The 20,010-nt window shown below is 37.4% G+C and overlaps 2 protein-coding genes and 1 long non-coding RNA gene across 7 annotated transcripts in view; 1 reads left to right on the forward strand and 2 right to left on the reverse strand.

Moving 5' to 3' along the window:
* Window positions 1-20,010, reverse strand: part of LOC6583274 — a 33,480-nt gene that overhangs the window by 11,553 nt on the left and 1,917 nt on the right. For all 5 annotated transcript variants that reach the window (XM_044009889.1, XM_044009887.1, XM_044009886.1 and 2 more), the window contains exon 2: window positions 16,696-18,420. In XM_044009889.1, the coding sequence (XP_043865824.1) occupies window positions 16,696-18,420 (1,725 nt within the window). The remainder of the gene's footprint in view (window positions 1-16,695; window positions 18,421-20,010) is intronic.
* Window positions 600-9,385, reverse strand: LOC122757538. Its single transcript, XR_006357601.1, has 3 exons — window positions 8,838-9,385; window positions 3,053-3,143; window positions 600-680 (listed from the first exon to the last, which is right to left on the reverse strand). It is a non-coding gene; the product is annotated as an uncharacterized LOC122757538 (long non-coding RNA).
* LOC6583276 (protein snakeskin) lies at window positions 13,399-14,680 on the forward strand. Its single transcript, XM_002008913.4, has 3 exons — window positions 13,399-13,556; window positions 13,910-14,106; window positions 14,175-14,680. The coding sequence occupies exons 1-3, from the start codon at window positions 13,506-13,508 to the stop codon at window positions 14,413-14,415; spliced, it is 489 nt and encodes a 162-aa protein (XP_002008949.1). The 5' UTR covers window positions 13,399-13,505; the 3' UTR covers window positions 14,416-14,680.

Genomic DNA, 20,010 nt, shown 5'->3' on the forward strand with positions numbered 1-20,010 from the left:
CCCTGATTGGCTTCAGGATGACTCAATAGACTTAATTCGCTCTTAATTTGTAATTAACTTTACACTCATTAAGTTAAGAAGCGTTTGGTTTTCCCCAACAGAGACACAATGAATTATTCGAATTCGCTTGTGCCCTATTTTAACTGTTAAAATTATATATTATTTATATGCATTCTATTGCTTAATTAGTTCGTTTAAGTTGGTTAATTGTTGATTAGCTGTAAGTAGACAGATCACAATCAGAAATCAAATCAACGCCCCGTCGTAGCCGACTGTAACCCGGAGGGAGCTCAACTTATTATTGATAACTATCTATTATTATGGAAACTCAACAAATAAATCAAAATAACATCAAATAAACATAAGTAAGTAATTCTTGACAACTCAAAATCATTTATAACTGAGACAAATCGAGTTGTCTCCCTCTTAGAGAGAGCTCCTCTCCTGGTCCGCTGGAGCGTATCCCCGGCCATTACTCACCTTAGTTAGTTTAAAAGCATTTTGATATCGGCTTATTTATACTTTTTGCGCGCTTTCTTCCTTATAGCGAGTGCCTGCCTCTTACCGTACATTTATTTTTGAAAAATTATTTGTTGCTCGCTTCGTTGCGTTACGTCTTCACACACACACACGCGCACATAAATATGTTGGATGGAGTATGCCATATGGATTTCAATTACCTACAAGAGAAAGATAGGAATAGTTGTTGAATATAAAATCAATCGAAATTGTCTTAGCTTAACCCGGCCACAGAGCATAGTTAAAAAGCTAGCTATAAATAAATGTGCCACCTATTCAGACTCAAATGGAAAAGCCCCGTTCCATGGCCAGTCTCTTCTGGGCCGAGAGCCGTGCGAGGCATTTAGCATTTACCACTTGCCTCTGATGTCATTTCTATTAGCCATTTTGCACTTTTTGTCAATCATTTGATTTATACCGTTCACTCTGCCACGAAACTTTTGCTCAACCGAGAAGCAGCGGGCAGGTGAAGTGGTTCAGTGGTGCAGCCACTGGGGCCACCACCCACCCACGTTGAAGGCAGAACGCAAAGCCAATAAAAGTAGCCAGGCTAACCAAACCCTTGCCAAGCCAGGCCAAGCCAAGACGAGCCGAGCTGAGCAGAGCATATAAAAACAAAATGCATTCTTGCAAAAACAAATTGTGGTCAAGAGGCCACGACTGAGTCATACTCTATTCAGACTTTGCTGACTGGACAAGCTGGGATCATGACTCGAATCCCAGTCTGCTGAATATAGATATGCTGAATATCTTAATCGAGTATCTGAGTACGATATTACTATAGTACTATATTACTGTATTATATGAGACAAAAATAAATATAAATAAACAATACAATAAGTATATAATAAACAAGCAATGAAATAAATAAATAATTAAGTAAAGAATACTTTAATTTTCGTACTAATTAAATAAACAAAGTGTTTATAAATATAAATTATTAAATTAAATAAAAATTAGTATTTATTTAAATAATTTGATTTTATTTATTTTATTTTTTAATAATTATTATTACTTAACATTCATAATATATTGTTTATAAATAATTGTTTATAAATATAAATTATTAAATTAAATAAAAATTAGTACTTATTTAAATAATTTGATTTTATTTATTTTATTTTTTAATAATTATTATTACTTAACATTCATAATATATCATTTAATTCCTGTACTGTTAATAAATAGTAATTATAAAGAAAATCAAATTATTTAAAAAAATACTAATTCATAAATACTAATTTGTATTTAATTTAATAATTTAAACAATTTGTTTATTTAATTATTTATGAATTTATATATTTGTTTGTTATTTGTATGTATCAATAACTATTCTCAATTAATATCAAAAATTATATTTACACATCATCATAGTTCAATTAATGCACTAATAAAATTTAAAAAATTAAAATAATTTATTAATAAAATTAGAAAAAAAAATAAAAATAAATAATTAAATTAATAATGTTTTATTCATTTTATTTGTTTATTCATTTATTGATTTTTTTAAATTATATTATATGAACTTAATTATATTACTATAGTAATTATATTAGTTCATAATCGTAGTTCAGTTATTACCAATATTTGTCAATATTAATATTTGTTTCAAATTCAAATATAAGCTTTGACTTTGTCAGTAAATTTGAATCTACTTATTAAGTGCTTAGTCGTACTACAAATAGCACCTGTTCATAAAAATTGGTATATTAATGGAAAAATACTCTCTACTCAATTCAATATTAATATTATTTTTCCTTTAAATTTATTAAATTTCGCAAATTATAAATACATTCTATATAATTATTGTTTTTAATTTACTTAAGTAATTTAATTTAATATATTTATAATTATTATTAATAATAATATTATTACTGCAAGGTGAAACTCATCTAGATATATATATATATATATATATATATATTTACATATATAGAGTAGAGTATTTTCCTTTCAGTATTCCAGCTATTCCCATTCGGCTATTTCCCATTTTTGTATTCATGTAACACAAATATTGACTTGTAAAGTAATACTTTACGGTCATAGCACACGGCTCGAGCAAGTTGAATGCTAAGGAATATATCTGGGTTATTTTTAAATATGGTAAAAGAAACCTACATAAATTCTATTTATAATTCACTTTTTTTATGAAGGGCTTAAAACCATAGAAACAAGACATGCTTAATGCATTTTACACTCTCCACGCTTTGTGCTTAAGGCGAAACAGTTTCTAGACTCAGGATATAGGTAGATATGCAAGTACGTATGTATGTACGTATTTCTAAGTAGAGCTCATTAAATTTGCGGAATAGTTTTGACCTCATTGCACTTCCGTTAGGAACGGAACGGAAGGACTTGGCTGGCCTTCCTCTGAAGACTTCTTGTAGCAACTTGTGAGGAGGCTATCTACAAATTTTAATGTGTCAAAAGCTGTTGACTCCCTCGATGGACTGGAAAATTCTAAGGTTGCTTCGAAATCGATTTAAATGTTTTGCTTGCGTGTTTTGCGAGTAACCGTTACTGTTACCATTACCTTGAAGGCCTATGTATGTACAGTGGATGTACAGTTAGTTCCTTATGTTGTATGTATTAAGGTGGGCCACACTGTCTGATTCGTTAATACCCTATATGTGCACACAGAATAACAATAAATGATGCTATAAAAATGCACTAAAATAACTCGGCTCACTTTCTTATATGTCTGCTATAAATCTAACATATTATGCTCCATTCGCATCGAGACAGCTGACATGATGATACCCTGTAATTTCGAAGGTCTAGACGAAGTCGGGCAACTATTCGCTTTATGCCTGTGATACAACTACGTTTACATTCCAATTTATGATTACAGGGTAGACGCCCATACTACTACTATATATACATTGCCTTAGGCTCGACGTAAATTTCGCTTAGCTCATTTTGATTTTCGATAAAGCATACCACGGGGAATAGTATGCTACGTGGTGGAAACTAGAGTCGAAGTTCGACTATGCTTTAACTACCAATTTAACGAAGAGCCAGAAACAAACTTGGACGAATTTAATAAGCGCTTTGTTGTGCAACGTAAACTTTTCTTTTTTTTTTTTTTTTTTGCCTTTGCCTTTGGTTTGTTTTTTTCGGGCTTGCCAACGAACAGGATGTTTGCAGGACATTTTACTGCTTATTAACGCCGTGTGCTCATTTCATGGAAGCTCTTCAAGAATAAAAGTAATAATAAAGCCATGAAGACTTTGACAGGCGAATCTTATTTATGTAAAGAAGCTCGCAAATTCATTAAATTCTTAAAGTTGCGAGTCTATTCTTTGTCAAAGAAGTGAAAAGTAAACAAATATTTATAAATGAGAGCACATATGTGTGTGTGTGTGTGTGTGTGCATAGCATATTGCTGTATCTGAGGGCATTTATCTAATTAAATAGCTTTACTTCAAACGAATGTATAATTCATTTGCCATTTTACAGCGTATTTGCTGGTCGAGCACTGTCAATTTGAGAGTTTTCATTTTATAATAATGGCAAGCAGGCACGCAACACGACAGGAAATTGGATGCACTCTCTAGCCGAACAGGGAAACTATTCCGCGGCGGGGCCACACAGCGCTGGAAAGCCAATCAGCATCATTATTATTATTACTTTCTATAAGAGAACAAAAGAACTACTTCACAGCTCAAAAAAGTTAGAGTTTGCTTTAGCTTTTGCCCGATTTGCATATTTTTTGTTCGCCCCAAAGCCAGCGATAACGACGAATAAAACGTCCGATGGCACAATTTGCTAATTATATAATATATATAAACAGCGCATTGTGGTTTAAGTTGCTGAATCGACAGTACCCCGTTGACCCGAGAGTCTTCTCTGATATCCCAACTCGTCTCAGGTCTTTGCTAACTTTCATGTATTTCGAAACTGTTTGGGCTGCTTCCCAAATTCGGTGCCAAAGGCAAATTAATTCGCTTCAGCAGACGAATTGTCAGACAATCAAATATCATATTTAAAATTAGAAAATTTCGCTTTCGCGCGCGCGTTCTTCCCTTCTTGCATTGTCTTACGTCATTTAATGTAATTCACGGTGACTTTGCCGCAGCGTTGGCAAGGTTAGGGCCCCTGTATGTGTCATCATTATCGCCCTCGCCTCACGTGGCACTGCCTCTGCCCCTGGCCCTGGTCCTGGCCCTGGCCCTAGTCCCTGTCCCTTCCCGTGCTCCTGACTCTGTCTCTGCCCCTGGCCGTGCCTCTGCTGCTGCCTCTGTCTCTGCCCCGCCCCGCCAACCGCTTCCACTCCCTTCATCCGAGCCTGATGGCCCTTCCAAGCCTTGCCAATACCAAAATCGATCGTTGTGGTTCCTTTTCGTGAAAAGCTATATATTTGTTATTGTTGTTGTTGTTTCTTTTTCGCATTCGCAGCTATTTTTTGTTGTTATTGCTCTGCCCTGTCTGATTCTAGGTTATTGTTGTAAAAAAGAACAGCAACAGCAACAACAACAACAACAACAGAATAGAAAAAATTTACGTAAGTCGTAGGTGGCCCAAACCTCAGATGCCACAGAAATGTTGCACACGCAAATTTGAGTTGCTCGAACGTCCGTGCTGTCCAAAGTTGCCTTTGTTTGCCAATTTTTATGAGCTCCTTCTGCCAGCACCTACCTGGTCAAATTCTTCACACGCCTCGTGCATAAATACACCCAAATACACACACACACACACACACACACACATACGCAACACCTGTAGACTAATTAATGACAAATTTCTCCAGCTACGTGTGTGCGTAAATTGGTATATAATAAAATAAGAGCGTTACGCCCTCCCAAATTCCATTTGTTTGCAAATTGTGTTAACGTTGATTTAAGGTGATTCAATTAGTTTCCCTAAAATTGTGGAATTATGGTCGAGCTGCTTAGACCAGCTGAGTGAACGCACGTCTAAGAATGTAAATGGTTTCTATTTAAGCGCAATTGATAATTATAATGCCCCCAGGGCTCCCCTGTCAAATTATTTATCACCCAATACACGTCTTTTGGCTAGCCGAGAAGACAATGCAAATGGCGACTTTTAATGATGGTTTCACACTGAACTGAATGTAATTACGATGCTTTAGGGAACTGCCAGGAAAGACATCTACTCCCCATCAATTGAAGACGCTTATTGCGCTGTCTCTTCATTGCTTTACCACATTGCGTATATATCCAGCTATAGAGCATTTTTGTTATTCAAGAATCAATTCCATGTAAATATATATGCTCTGAATACTCGAACTCCAACTACTTATTACTGCTCCATTACTGTTCTATAGGTCCTATATGCACGCTTGAAGCATGCTTAAATTTGAGCTGACTAACGGATAAGGCCAGCCTAGTTCATAAAACAAATAATAAAGTTTCGATGATATACTCAACTTTACCCACGACTTCTGTACCGCTCCACATATATATATTCTATAGTGCGATAGTCATATTTCATATATTATATTCAATAAAATAAATTTTGTAATAATTTTATCCGTTAGGACGATGTAAATTTTCATTTAATATATTTTTTTGTTAATATATATTCAAGAACAAAATTAACTGAATAAATGCTCAAAACTTTAAGTTTAATTTGTGATTGACTAAAAACGAATATGTATGCTAATATTTTAGGCAAAGTTCCGAGGGTAGTTTTTGGAAATAATATTTCTCGGCATTAGGGGATCTAACAATTAGAAGAGGATTTTTGCAGTTATCTCTATAATATATATACAGAGAATATATGTACATATTTGGAATATTTAAGTCCTCTAGGATATTGAAAGGTTTGATCTATTATTCACAATCAATTGCGTCGATATGATTCAAATTTAATAATACAAAATACAAATATAATAATACAAAATAAATATATGAATAAAATATGTAAAACAAAAACTATTTTTTGGAGCACAAGCGAAATTCTCTCTTCTATAAATTATAGCGTTAATCTATTAAAAACACATTATAATAAATAATGATCCTTCAGCCCAGCGAATGGGAAAATGTTGAAGTGGGCAAGGCCAATTTACTCTTTTCACTCAGTTTACTAAGTATACGAGATTATTAAATTTTGCGTACTCAGCTAATACGAATTTTCGATTCATAGGGTAATCGTAACATTCATTGTCAATCTTCGCAATCTATATGCCATACATATGATAATACAATAATATAATCTATATGCCATACATACTGTATTGCATTCATATGCTAACACCCTATTAAATTTTGAACGCAATGCGGTTGTAAATCCGCAGAAGATATCTTTGCATATCCCCAATGTGCTCAACATCGTAAAAGGAGCTTACACAAAGCCAAAACTGTGCCAGGAGTTAGCTGACAATTTGTCTTGGGTCCTTATCAGGGGCCTCAAAAGTATGAAAACATATAAAATATGGGTAAACAGAAGATACGTGATGTTTGCGTATAATTTCAATGTTTAGTTAAAGTGTGATAAAAATTAATTAAAACATTCATTGCATTTTATGATATCCTGTTTGGCTATGGCCACATTCATAAATAACAGTACAAATATTTATGCTTTGGTTTGTTGTCGAAAAATTCCACCGACCGCCCTGCCCGAAAAATGCGGCAATATTTCTCAAATTAAATTTGATTTATGACTTTTGTCCCATCCACAGCCGCAGCCACAGCAGGAGCAGGAGCCGGAGCCGGAGCTGGAGCCAGAGCAGGAGCTGGAGTCAGAGCAAGGAGCCGAGGACCAAAACGTAATATTTACCAGTCGCGCTTCGAGCTGGAACTGGACATGTCTTCGTGATACTTGTTTGTATTTACTTTGACTCTCATCAGGTGCCCATATGAGGGGGGGAGACGTGCTGACGTCATCGCTCGCACAGCCTCCAAAGATGTCTGATATGGCCATTGAGGCCATACGGCAGACATGACCGCAAAGAGAGCAGGAGCAGACAAAATCTCTTTGTGTGTACCGACTGGGTGCACTGCGCGAAAATGCGTGCACGAAGATGGAACATGATTACGTAATCTAATTATAGCTTGCGTAACATTTCATTTCAAATTGTATTAAAAACTAAGCATATGAAAGCAACAAAAGAAGTCTTTAGCTTCTAGCGAATCTAATATTAAATATATTTGAGCAGTTTACTCGGTTCACAAGAGGAGTAAAAGATTTGATTTCACATTCTTTGTTAATATCTCATAAACATGTATATTGTTTTATCAGCAAACAATTTGAAATTTTGAAATAAAACGTTTTACATTGAAAATATATGCAAATCAGTGAATTTCGATTATTTCGCTTATATTTTGTGTGTCTTTTGCTCAAGATGCATGAAATATTTGAAGGTTCTGTGGCTGCAGGCTCCCAGAGTGCCTTGCTCCTTGGCTCCCTGGCTGCCTGGCTGCTGGCTGCTGGCTGACCTTTCCAAGCTGTGCGCTCGTAAAGATTCTCGTATGGCTGGCAGCAGCAGGAGGAGGAGCGTAGCGCGTGCCTGCTCATAAATATTTTTGTTCATTTTTTTTTCTCTTTTTTTTTTTTTTTTTTTCTGTGTGTTATTCTTTCATATATTTTTATTTTGTGCGCGCTGGTCGGCAGGTGCTTAGTTTTATTGCAGCCTGTCTACGCTTTCACCTTGCGAATCGAATTGAGTTTCAGAGCATGAAGCCAAAACATCACTGGAGGCCAATTAAAGAGGCCGTTCAAGTCCACGCTGGCGGACTTAACTGCTGCCAAACGCAATTAGCATCTAAATGCATTGACGAGCCACGGACAGCAGCAGCAGCAGGCGCTATACTAAATATACTCATCGGGCATCTAATGCATATTACAGCAGCCAGTGTGCCAGAACGACATACATATGTATGTGTACATGTATGTGTATATGTGCTTATATGGCTGTTTGCAGCGTGGATCGCGTGGGCTGCACCAATAAGTATGCTGCATAAAATGAAATTGGGTTATGCATATTTGAAAGGATTCGTACACCTTACTAGGGCTTGCTGCACACATAAATACATACATACATGCATATATGGCAGAGGCAAGCATGCATATAAAGTACATTGTCATCGCCATAGACATCGCCCTCGTCATGCACAACAACAGCAACAGCAGCAACAACAACAACAACAAATCTAGCTAAATCTCATCATTTAACAGCTCATTTATTAGCGAGCGTAATCGATATTATTTATCATATTTATGCCGGCATCGTACACTTTATACAATGACTAATCTCCTGCATACATATGTATGTATGTACTATTATAACAAGTAATAAATTATAACAGACTGAATTAAATGATCAAAGTGACCAAACAAGCTACAGCCAAACCTACATCGTCCTTAATCAAATACGTTTTTATGTTGTTATGCATGCACATAAGTGGTAATATATGTAGGTTGTCAATCCGGCTTTCCTTCCTGCCCCTGCCAGCGTGTGGGCCGACGGCTGCTGTTCCTCCTGCCGATGCTGCTGCGGCTGCTGATTCTGATTCCGATTCCGATTCATCCCGTCACTATTCACAACAAATCACTTTATTCACCCACTTGCATCTGAATCGAGAAATCAGTTATTCCTGTTAATTGCATTAGGGTTTACGGCCGCCAATAACTACCATATTTGCATGGCCATCAGGTTGGGATGCAGATTCTGGAGGCATTGAAAGGTTTTTGATTTTGTTATTGTTAATGTTCTGTGTGTGTGCGGGTTTTTTATATTATTTATATAATTTCGTTATTCAGCGCGCTGCCTGCAAAACTTGTAATTCATTACATTTACACTCGTACATATAAGTATTACGCTGCACTTAGTTTTGTTTGTTTTTGGTTTTTATTTGTTTTACTTTCATTTCGTTATTTTTATTTTATTATTTTTTTCAGCTGTTCCCCGCGCAAAAACAACCACAACCACAACAACAACAGCACAATCACAAACACCAACACCAACAACACAAAAACAGAACGTAATCGTTGTGCGAATGCAGAGAACTCGTAGTCCTAGGACGTGGGACGCGTCGTGGGTCGCGAAAGTCCTTTGGTTGTCCGCACAGCGCGACGTACCGCAACGAACTAAAGCGGCGGAGGACACATCGGTTCGTTTAAAGGACGAGGGCGACGAACATGGCATTGGCAGCGTGAAAGCTGAGAAAACACACACGCTTGATAAGGATAACGGCGTCCAAGGACATTCGAAGAGAACTTTCGCAGATTGCCTTTCAGTTGACACGCATGCAACTCTCTCTTAACTCACTCGCCTGCCCCTGCCTCTAAGGGATGATTTGTGGTCGAAGACGCAACCATTTCAAACATTTCACCTTCAATCTATGCGAGTTTTTGCACTGAATGACAAAGTCTAGCCGAGACTACTCGGCCTGCAGATGCCCTGCATGACGAGGCAACGTAATACAGAGCTACTAAAATATTTTTTTTTTTATTTATTTATCTATTTTATTTCAAATTATAATATAAGGTAAATATTTCATTTAAGTTTCTACTGCAATATATGCTAGTAAAGCTCCTTCCTCAATTACTTTTCGAGCACGCCTCGCCTGCCAGCAGCGAAGAGACGTTGCGCTCTCTCGCGCTCTCTTGCGCGCGCTCTTAAATGCGAGAGCTTTCGGCGAGCTTTCCGCGATAAGCCATTGGTAAACAAACGCTACGTTCATTCATGGAAACAGCAACAACGAATTTTGTCGTGCCCAGTGCGAAAATATAAACATTCCGACATACATACAAACATATACACAAACATATATATGCACAAATATTTATATATATACACACACATATGTGTGTTCATATATGTATGTATGTTTGTATTTTTATATAGACGCCGATTTGCAGATTCGGTCGACTCAAAAGAAATAATCAAAATAAAATATGCTGAAAAGCTCAAACCACGGCGCCATGTGCCATTGGCTATGACTCATGCCGCTTGGCCCGACTTACCGTAAATCATGGTTCGCACTTTATAGAGCCCACGAATCAAATTATTGATGTGCAGCCACAACTTACGGGATGACAATTTTACATAAATAATTACAGCCATAACGAAACATTTTTTCTAAATTTTGACAATACTTCAAATTGATGTACAATCGAAATAAAAATATCTATGTATATGCATATAAGTGCTGGTTTATATAGTAGTGTGCATAGCCTCTATGGAGATCATTATAAATTCAAAGTTTATGCAAATATATATTAGCACAGATATTTATTTATACCTATATACACATGTTTCCATGTCCGTCGGCCCACTACACATGTGAGATGCCCCTGCATTTGTATTCATTTAGTCATTCAAATACTCGTTGTTGTGACACGCCTCGAAAGCTCTAAACGCCGCCTACTGCGCCAGCGCTTATTGTTATTCCTTGGTTGATTACGAGGGTCGTTTGAAAAACTTGTGCGTAGACAAATCCTTTGGGGATATATTGTTTTTAGAGCGTGTGATATGTGTTTAAATTTAAAACCACTTAGTTTGCTTAAATGACTGATTGACGGACTGCTTAACAAAGGTCCGTAAAGTGAAGGTCAAGGTGGAAACCAGACACTACTTTAAGTTAATCAAACTAATTTTTATGTTTTAATTATATTTATAAATTATTTTAAAAAAAAAAGTCGAAAAGCTCTGCATGTTGCACAGATGTGAGAGGAATTAGGACACCATTTGCTCATATATTACATGCTCAGATATTCCCAATAATCTGTTGAGCTGCCCTCGTATGTGCCGGCTTTTACTACACACTGTGCCAGCGGCACAAGCAACAATAACGACAACGACAATGCCGTGATTCATCGCAAAACTCAGCGAGACATATAAAATATATATGTATATATGTTTATATACAAGATACTACACAGATACAATACAAATATATACATATATATATACAAATACAAATAGTATGTGCATGTATCCATATAAGATTCCAAAATTAAAGTCTCTGTTTGAAGTGCATGCATTCGAATAAGCGTGACCGGAGTTTGCCTCCGATTTTGCAGCTGCTAATTATGTGCGAGTGTAAAAATAAAACTGGGAGCAACAGCAATTGGGATTGCAAAAGTGGGACAGTTCCTAACACCAAATCACTATTTAATGGTTAAATCTAGGTCTTGTGCTTAAGAGAAATTAGCTAAACTTTAGTTTTTAATTAGCGATTTGGCAGTATTAAGAATAGATATTTATAGTTCTCCATTTAACTAGGACTAAACATATTCAACTGTACTTAACCTAAGCATCATATAAATATATCTTTACATAATATATGTCTATAAATAAATATTTATACTTAAATATTTCAGCCTCCTATGAAGTGTAACTTATATAGCAGAGCTCTACAACTCTATAAGAGTATCAAAACGGCGGCAAAATGAAATAATCTGTTCTGGTTTTATTTATAGCAATAATACTGAAACGAGTTTCTAGAGCGCAGCTCGCTTTGTGTCCAAGGTTAATCGATTTGAAGGTCTGCAGTTGCCAAATATTATATTTATCAAAATGAGCTGAGAAAACAAAGTGTTATCAATGGACAACAAAAGCGCTAAGTTTTGGGTTGCCTTTTGAATGTTGATTCCGGCAAATTTTCAAGATCAGACTTAGTTATATTGGTAGGCCTCTACATCTCATATAGAAACTCATATAAATATAATTATACAACATTATAATTAATAATTAAAAAAAAGTCATTTGCAGAACCATAGAAAATAAAAGTGATCTTCCAGTTACACATATGAGCATTGAATAATAAAAATTGTTTTTTATGCACCTAAAAATATTAAATATAATTTTGCGTGTTTAAAATTTTGTAGAATTTTTGTTTTTTATTTTTATTGAAGCTTTAGCGCATATTGCTGAAGCCCTCAACTAATTAGTCGGTTAGTATGCCGGAATTATTTATTTAAACCTAATTATATTTAAATATCAGTTGGGAATCTAATGAGCCAGAGGATGATTTAGTGTTAACACTGCTATGATAAATTATTTTGTATGGTATTATATTCCAAAAAGTTTTGAAAAGTTATGTAAAAATTTAATTTTAAAATTGAAAAACAAAATTATTTAATAAACTCTTTTATATTAGAGAAAATACAACCAAGTTAACTCAATCCAGAAAGAGTTCTTTAAGAGATATTCGCAACCTAAATACCAAATAAAGGTCTAAAGTTTCTCGATTCCCTAAAGGCGCTAAATATTTAAAAAGTATTTATTTATTTATTTTATTTATTTATTTATTTTATTTATTTATTTATTTATTTTTATTTATTTATTTTTTTTTTTTTTTTGTAAGTCCAGCGGCTGCTCAATAATGGAAAAAAAATTAAAATTCATTCATTGAGAAAAAAAAGTACAATTAAACTGAGTTAATTTAAAAATTCTTTGAGGCTAAATTGAGCCTATAAAAGAATTGCAATTGTTTGCTTTGGCTTTAATTTGAAAGCGCCTTTATATGAAAATTTGGATTCAGCCGAATATTATTACGCGAGTTGAAGAACAACTAAGCGCCGTCAATGATGACGTAATTAGCTTTATTTCCGGCGCGCGGAATGACGAGCTTGTCGCTGTGTGGTTGGCCATGATTAATACTTAGGTATATAGAGTATATAGTACATATGCAGGAGTTAGACTGCAAACAGAAATACAGAGAGAGAGAGAGAGAGAGACTAATAGGTCGACATAACGGAGTTTAGTTCGATAAGGCATGACAGTTCCAATTGCGATAAGATAACGAGGCGAACCGGCGCATGCGTAGGCGCAACAGCAACGCATTCCCTACAGGTTAAAGCGATTTCGAAACGCACTTGTAATCTGGTGGCCTTATCTTATCGGCGCACCTGGCCAAGAGATTGCAAAAGCTACAAATTCTTGTCACTTGTTTTCAAGTTTCTATCTGCTGAGTATTCAGTTGAGTAGCGACAACCAAACGAATACGAACTCATATTCGAATAGAAAACGAATACAATTTGAGTGTGTGAATATATAGAGAGGACAAACGAGAAATATGGTATCTGTGGAAACAATTGGTTCGATTTTCATCAAAGCACTTAAGCTGGTAAGCCTTGAGTTCAATATTTAATAGAAACTAAGTCCTGGCCGCTCAGTGACGAATTTTTGCCCAGCTTGGCTTGGAAAAATGTTGAGCAATGCGACTAACTCTGCTGGCCTTATCGGCCTTATCTGTGCCTGCCTGGGGTGGGTTACTTGTTCGTAATATTACTCATGTATACGAAAAGCACAAAATTAAAAGCGGGTCGTGAGTGCGCAATAGGTCTAGCGAAAGCTCCACAGGGCGGGGCCAACGAAAGATCGTTACAAGGTCTGATTCATTAGCCATTGGAAATAGCAGCTAAACCAAGCCAAGTTAATTATGAACATTTACATTCGATTTATACTCAATCCTTGCAGATCATCAATCTGGTGGTGATCTTCCTATATCGTTGGGGCGATGGCGGCGAATTCCTGGGCATTGGCGGCACCTGGAATCTGAACGAGGAGAAGAGCGCCGATGCGGAAATCGTGGCATCCGGTGTAATGGTCGGCTTCTTAATATACACGGGGTGCCACACAATTGCCTACTTCTTTGGCACCACCAAGCACAAGGGGTAAGCACAGCACTGAATCCTCTCTATCCGCTCGACCCACTCTAATTCGAATTCCCTTGCTAACCTAGCGAACTGTGCGACACCATCATGAATGTGGTGGGCACCTTTATGTGGATCGCCGTGGGCGGTGTGGCGCTGCACTACTGGAAGGGCTACATGTCCGACGAGGGCTTCCTCTACGTCAACTCGGAGCGTCAGGTGGGCATTGCCATGGGCTCGCTGTGCGTCATCGAGGGCGCACTGTATCTGCTGGACACCGTTCTGGCCTGCATACACTACTCCAAGGGCGACACCGACTACACGCAATGAGCTGGCAGCGAGAGTGAAGCGTCGCTGGAGCAACTGCCGAATCACTGACAACATATTTTTTCCATTTTCTATAAAATTCAGTTAACTCTAAGTGCAAATTAGTTTGTAATCTACTTATCGAGCCACTCGCGTATGATTCGCTCGTTTATCGTCTTATCTTATTTACCCACTAGCAAGCCATTTAGGTTTCGCTTCAGCTATACACGTTGGCTAATACAAATTGCTAAGATCAATACAATGAAACAAACAAACAAACAAACCACAATTGATTGTGTTCATATTTGAAAGGGAAATATGGCTATAATGTACATACTATATATCTCACAGAAAACCTGGCTTACATATTGAGATTTGTGCTTTGTATTTGGCGCTCAGTTATTATAAATTCTAAACAGCTCGTGCTTGTGTTTTATAGGTCTTGTAACCTTCCCTGAACTAGCTCAGTTGCATCTTTAAGCGACATTATTATTCAAAGCGTTGCCCGCTCGCCATAAAAAGCGAAATATTTTATGTTTTTACCTGTACAGGTACATACTCGTATACATATATGAGCGTAAGTATATAAGCAAAGGGTTGTCTGTATACGGATCAAGGCTGTAAACAGGTTTTGAGCTAAGCCGCTTAGAATCCGCAAATCTAATGTATTTCTGAAGAAATCAAATCTGTGATACTGCTTTAAGCACTCAATTGAATAATATCTGCCTCCTGTTTATGGATATTTCAAAAAAAAAATCTTTTAATCCGGCTAATGCAGAATGCTTTACATAAGCTTTATTTTTAATTTTTTATACTGCAGGCTTTTATATGGCAAAATATGAAACGAATGTCCAAGATGATTCCTAGCAAAGATTGGGGGAAGTATCAATAAAAAGCTTAAAGATGACGTTACTATGACTAATTACGATTTGTGTGCTTCCATGGGAAAGCTTATACATAGATTGATAAGCTTTGCAAAGTTTTCTTATTCATATGTTCGATAGGATTATAAAAGCTTGGAATCATGCTTGGTATATTTTGATACTTCATAATCATAATTATCATAACAAGGACAACCTGTTGTTGATGATGATGAAATAGATGTTGCTGATGATAATGATGATCTAATTAACAAGATCAATTACTCACATCATCATTATTATCGAAATCTTAGTAACAATCATCATTATCTACAGGTCCAATATCATTAACATCAGCATTCACTCAAATCATCATCATTACAATTATTATTGCCAGTATTATTAATATAATTGATTTTAAATACTTAATTATAAATACTTAAAAGTTTTACCAGGCGAAGCACTGCACTACGACTGACTGATAGGAGGTCAGGGATGCGACTGAACAAAATTGATCGTTGCTTCACCCTTTTATAGGAGACAACTCCACTTCGAGTGGAGCGTATTACTCTTTAGTCTTACTCTTGTTATGCACACTCACGAAGGGAAAGAGCTTATTGGTTTTATGCAATTTCCGTCTTGCTGTTCGTCTGTCTGACTGTATGAATATGAACGATTTTAACGCAATTGAAGCCAAACGCTTAAAATGTAGAATGCTTCCAAAATCGATACATAAGATCGAAATTTTATGGTAGAGCATAGCAAATGCGGTAAAACTGTATATTTTAAAGTTCTAGTTGAAAATTCAAATTTTAACGAATACGTTATACATATATACGTTATAAATATAAATTTAAAGCCTCTTAAATAAAAACGTTTCTGAGATTTTGCGATTTGCCGCGCCCCTGGTTTAGTGAAGTTTATTTTTAAAATGAACTAAAAGCCAAATCAGTTGAAAACTTGGAGTATCGTACATTCCGGTTCAGGATAACTCTAAGTACTTTAGTACGCAATCGATTAAAAATAGGTGGACTTAAATAAACTTTTTACAACTTTTCTTGCAATATATATTCCTGCAGAGATATTCCTAAGACCAGTAATACCTTCAAATATTCAAAGCAAGAGAGTATCTAACATATATTTATAATCATAAATAAATAATATTCATATACAGTCGAGTGTCGATAATTCGTACCCCGCTAAATTGAAGAACGGGATAAAACGAACAAAAATTATATCCCCTTGAAAGAAATTCGTTTTCAATATTCCTTGATAATTTGAATGTCTGTGTAAATCGCAAAAAAAAACTTATCCCCTTCCCATTTTCATTTATCGGGATTCTACTGTATTTACAATAAAGATAATACGAACAATAAATATACTGTATATAATAAAATATTTACCATATATATACATAGTAATAGTAAAAAGAATAAGAACTCACCTGTATTTTGGGCTTCCCGCGCCCATCCACCGCGTCGCGCTGCTGCTTGAAGCTGTTGGCTCTCGCGACACTCTGGGCGCAGAGCGCACAGCGCCGGTTTGCAGAGCCATCCTCCAGGTTGAGGGCGTCGAAGAGCATTGGCTGGTCCTGAATGAAGGAGTTGCGCGAACGCTGATTGAGCAGCTCCAGGGTGCGTGAGTCCAGGCTTTCGCGATAGACATTGTGAACTCTGTCCAGGTTGTGCTCAAAGTCCGTATCCAGGTTAAAGGAGCTCTGGCTGCTGTTGCGCGTCGAGGCGGACTGCTGGCGCGCGAGCGCCGAACTGCTGCTTCGCTTGCGTCGCATCACCACTGTCTTCGGCGTGCTCTCCATGGATGAGGAGCCCACAAAGGAGGGCGTGTGCGGCAAGGGCAGACTGACAGTCCCAGCTCCAGCTGCACTCCCACTTAGTTCGCCCAGGGGCGAGGATGAGTTGAGCTGCGAGTGGTGGGGATGGCTGGCGGTTGTGGTCAATGGCAACTGGAGCGTGTGGGCGGGGGGCATCTGCTGCTCGGCTAGACTCATGATGGACTGCTGGCGCTCCAGCTGCTTCTCATAGCCATTGAACTTGTCGTAGTCAATGAATGACATATTGGCATAGCTGACCATGTTATCAATCGCTTGCAGCGATTGCAGCGAGGCGCTCCACTTGGGATTCAGCTTGTCTTTTTTGTCTTTCTTCTCCTTCTTCTCTGGCTTCTCCGTCAACCCAATCAGCGTGCTCTTGAACGACGCGATGAGCGTGCTGGAGCGACGTTTCTGAAAGTTCAGCTGAGGATTGTAGTTGCTTTCGGCAGGTGTCAGGGATATAAGCGATGGCTTGCGCTGCATGGATGCCTCCGCGGAGTCCTCGACGGGTGTGGAGGTCAGCGCCTGTGTGGACTGCCGTCGAGCTGGCGTATTTATTGAGCTGGAGGTGTCCGCACGGCGTCGCAATATGGGCGAACAGCTGGTATTGGTTGCGCCGTCCTCGGCCAGCGAATTCTTGCGCGGCGATGCTGGCATCAGTGGATCACCCGACTTCTCCGCCTCCTCCGACAGCTGCTCCAGCTGCGGCTCAATAAAACTGCGCCGATTCGGACGTCGCAGCAATATCATCGAACGACTTCGCGTGAACGTGAACGGCGTTTTGCCCGCCTCATCTTTGGACTCGTCGCTGCGCGCCAGATTCTCCTTGCTGCCAGTGAAGTTGTTAAAGAACTTGGACATCTTCATCCGAAAGCTATGCGTACGCTCCATCTTGGGCACTGAATCCACCTGTGACATTGTGGCACGTCGCTCTGCATCGTACTGTTCCTTAAACATTTGCGTAATGTTTGGTGTCGCTGCAGCTGTTGTTCCGCTCATCGATTGCGAATTGTTGTTCTTGTGCACCATGTTGTTGTTGTTGTTGTTGCTATTATTGTTGTTGTATGTATTGTGGTTGTTGGTGCTGCTGCGATTATTGGCCTTTGAATCGTTGGGCTTGAGTTTTGCATTCGTGGCAGCTTTACAGATCCCGTTCTTATTACTATTTATGGTTGGCTGTTGCTGCTGCTGCTGTTGTTGCTGTTGCTGCTGTTGTTGTTGTTGTTGTTGCTGCAGCTGTTGTTTCTGTTGCTGCTTTTTGTTGGTCTTTTGTAACTTCTTTTGTCCCTTCGCGGCGCTCTTCGCCTCTTTGCTGGAATTCATTTTGCAGCCAATTAACTGGAAAAACAAAAAGAGAGTTAGACAGAAATATAAATACATGATAGGTAAGTATATTAATAGCACAATGTAACTCCACTCGCTCGCTCTTGCTGTTACTCTCTCTCTCTCTCTATCTCTATCTCTATCTCTTTCTTTCGTTAGTGTCTTTGCAATGATATCTGCTATTTGCCGTGAGCTTTCCTACATATAAATCGGCATTCCAGTAGAGTTTTCACAGAGCGCCTAAAGCGAATATGGATAATGATATCTCATTTTGTGACTTGTCTAATCTATTGCCTGGCTAATAGCCCACGCAACACTTTAAAATACCCTGTAACTAAAAGCAGATGGATGGTTCACTGCATTATAATAATAATGTATATAATATATAAAGTATATAAATAATTAACAAAATTCTCATTTTACAGGCAAATTTTTGGACTATTAAAGGATTTCTTACTAATAAAATTAAATATTTAATTATTTAATTATAAAATATATTTTAATATACATATATATTTAAATTATATCTCTATTTTTCTGTGTTAACTTTATATAACCTTACGTATAACAATATCAGCTTATTTGAACTGACTGAATTTAATTTAATGCAATTTTTCGATGGCGGTTTGAGAACTTATGATTCGCCGTCTTTCTTCTGATATGATGCATCAATTCCCATTCCATTTGTCATTATCAAAGGGGAAGTTGGCGAGAAATCAGCTTCGGTTTATTGATAAGGCACCAGAATACACTGAAGCGTAACTCTTCGCATGAACTAAAATGTCGTAATGCATGCCAGATTTCTCTGCTTTCCCATTCCCTTGCAATCTGTCTTTCGCTGTTCGTGGCAGTTATATTGGAAACAGAACGACATATCCGAATCTGTCTGTATAACCCCGAAGGATCGTTGGATTTGTAAGCACTGTTTTTAGTCACCGAGAGTAATAATGAGAGCTTCCAATGGACGTGTCGCAGTTGAGAAACAGGCGAGATATCAGTTTGGCCAACGGGTCGACAACAATGTCAAACGACGCAAAAATTGCCATGGAGTATAGAGTGTGGTTGTGTGTGTGTGTGGTGTGACAAGCTATGGACACCAACAACAACAACACAAAGAGCCAAACTCTTATCTAAAACAATTCGGTTTTTTTATACCCCCTCACAGCAAAGCTCAAAAACAACAGTTAACAGTTTGATAAGATTTCAAAAAGTCGCACACAAATTCACTTGTCTGCGTGCTTCGCAATATGCCATTTCAGTTACCTGGTTAGAGTTCAAAATTGACATAAAACTTACGAAATACTATAAATAATCTATCATTAGGGTATATATACACTTAAGTACGTACATACTATGTGCGAAGCCTTTTCTATCAAGATCAAGATCATCATTTAAGTACATAAGGGGAAATAGAAGAGAGAGATGAGGTAGACGATTTCGTGTGAGGACTAAATCAAAGACATCAATTTAAGATCATATTATGTGTATGTCGTTGATAGACCATTGAAATGTGCGCTATATAATCATCTTTCCTCTCTCTCTCTATATATATTCTCTTTCACCATATCCTCTCTCTCTTCATTTTCTGTTGAAACGATATACATA

This window comes from Drosophila mojavensis, unplaced genomic scaffold (genome assembly GCF_018153725.1).
Source record: "Drosophila mojavensis isolate 15081-1352.22 unplaced genomic scaffold, ASM1815372v1 contig_74, whole genome shotgun sequence".
Classification (NCBI taxonomy): domain Eukaryota; kingdom Metazoa; phylum Arthropoda; class Insecta; order Diptera; family Drosophilidae; genus Drosophila; species Drosophila mojavensis.

Excerpts from the sequence above, each read along its gene's own strand:
- LOC6583276 (XM_002008913.4), top strand. The coding sequence starts at position 13,506 with ATGGTATCTGTGGAAACAATTGGTTCGATTTTCATCAAAGCACTTAAG. Across the intron at positions 13,557-13,909 it reads TCATCAAAGCACTTAAGCTG|ATCATCAATCTGGTGGTGAT; the intron begins GTAAGCCTTGAG and ends CAATCCTTGCAG. Across the intron at positions 14,107-14,174 it reads GGCACCACCAAGCACAAGGG|CGAACTGTGCGACACCATCA; the intron begins GTAAGCACAGCA and ends TTGCTAACCTAG.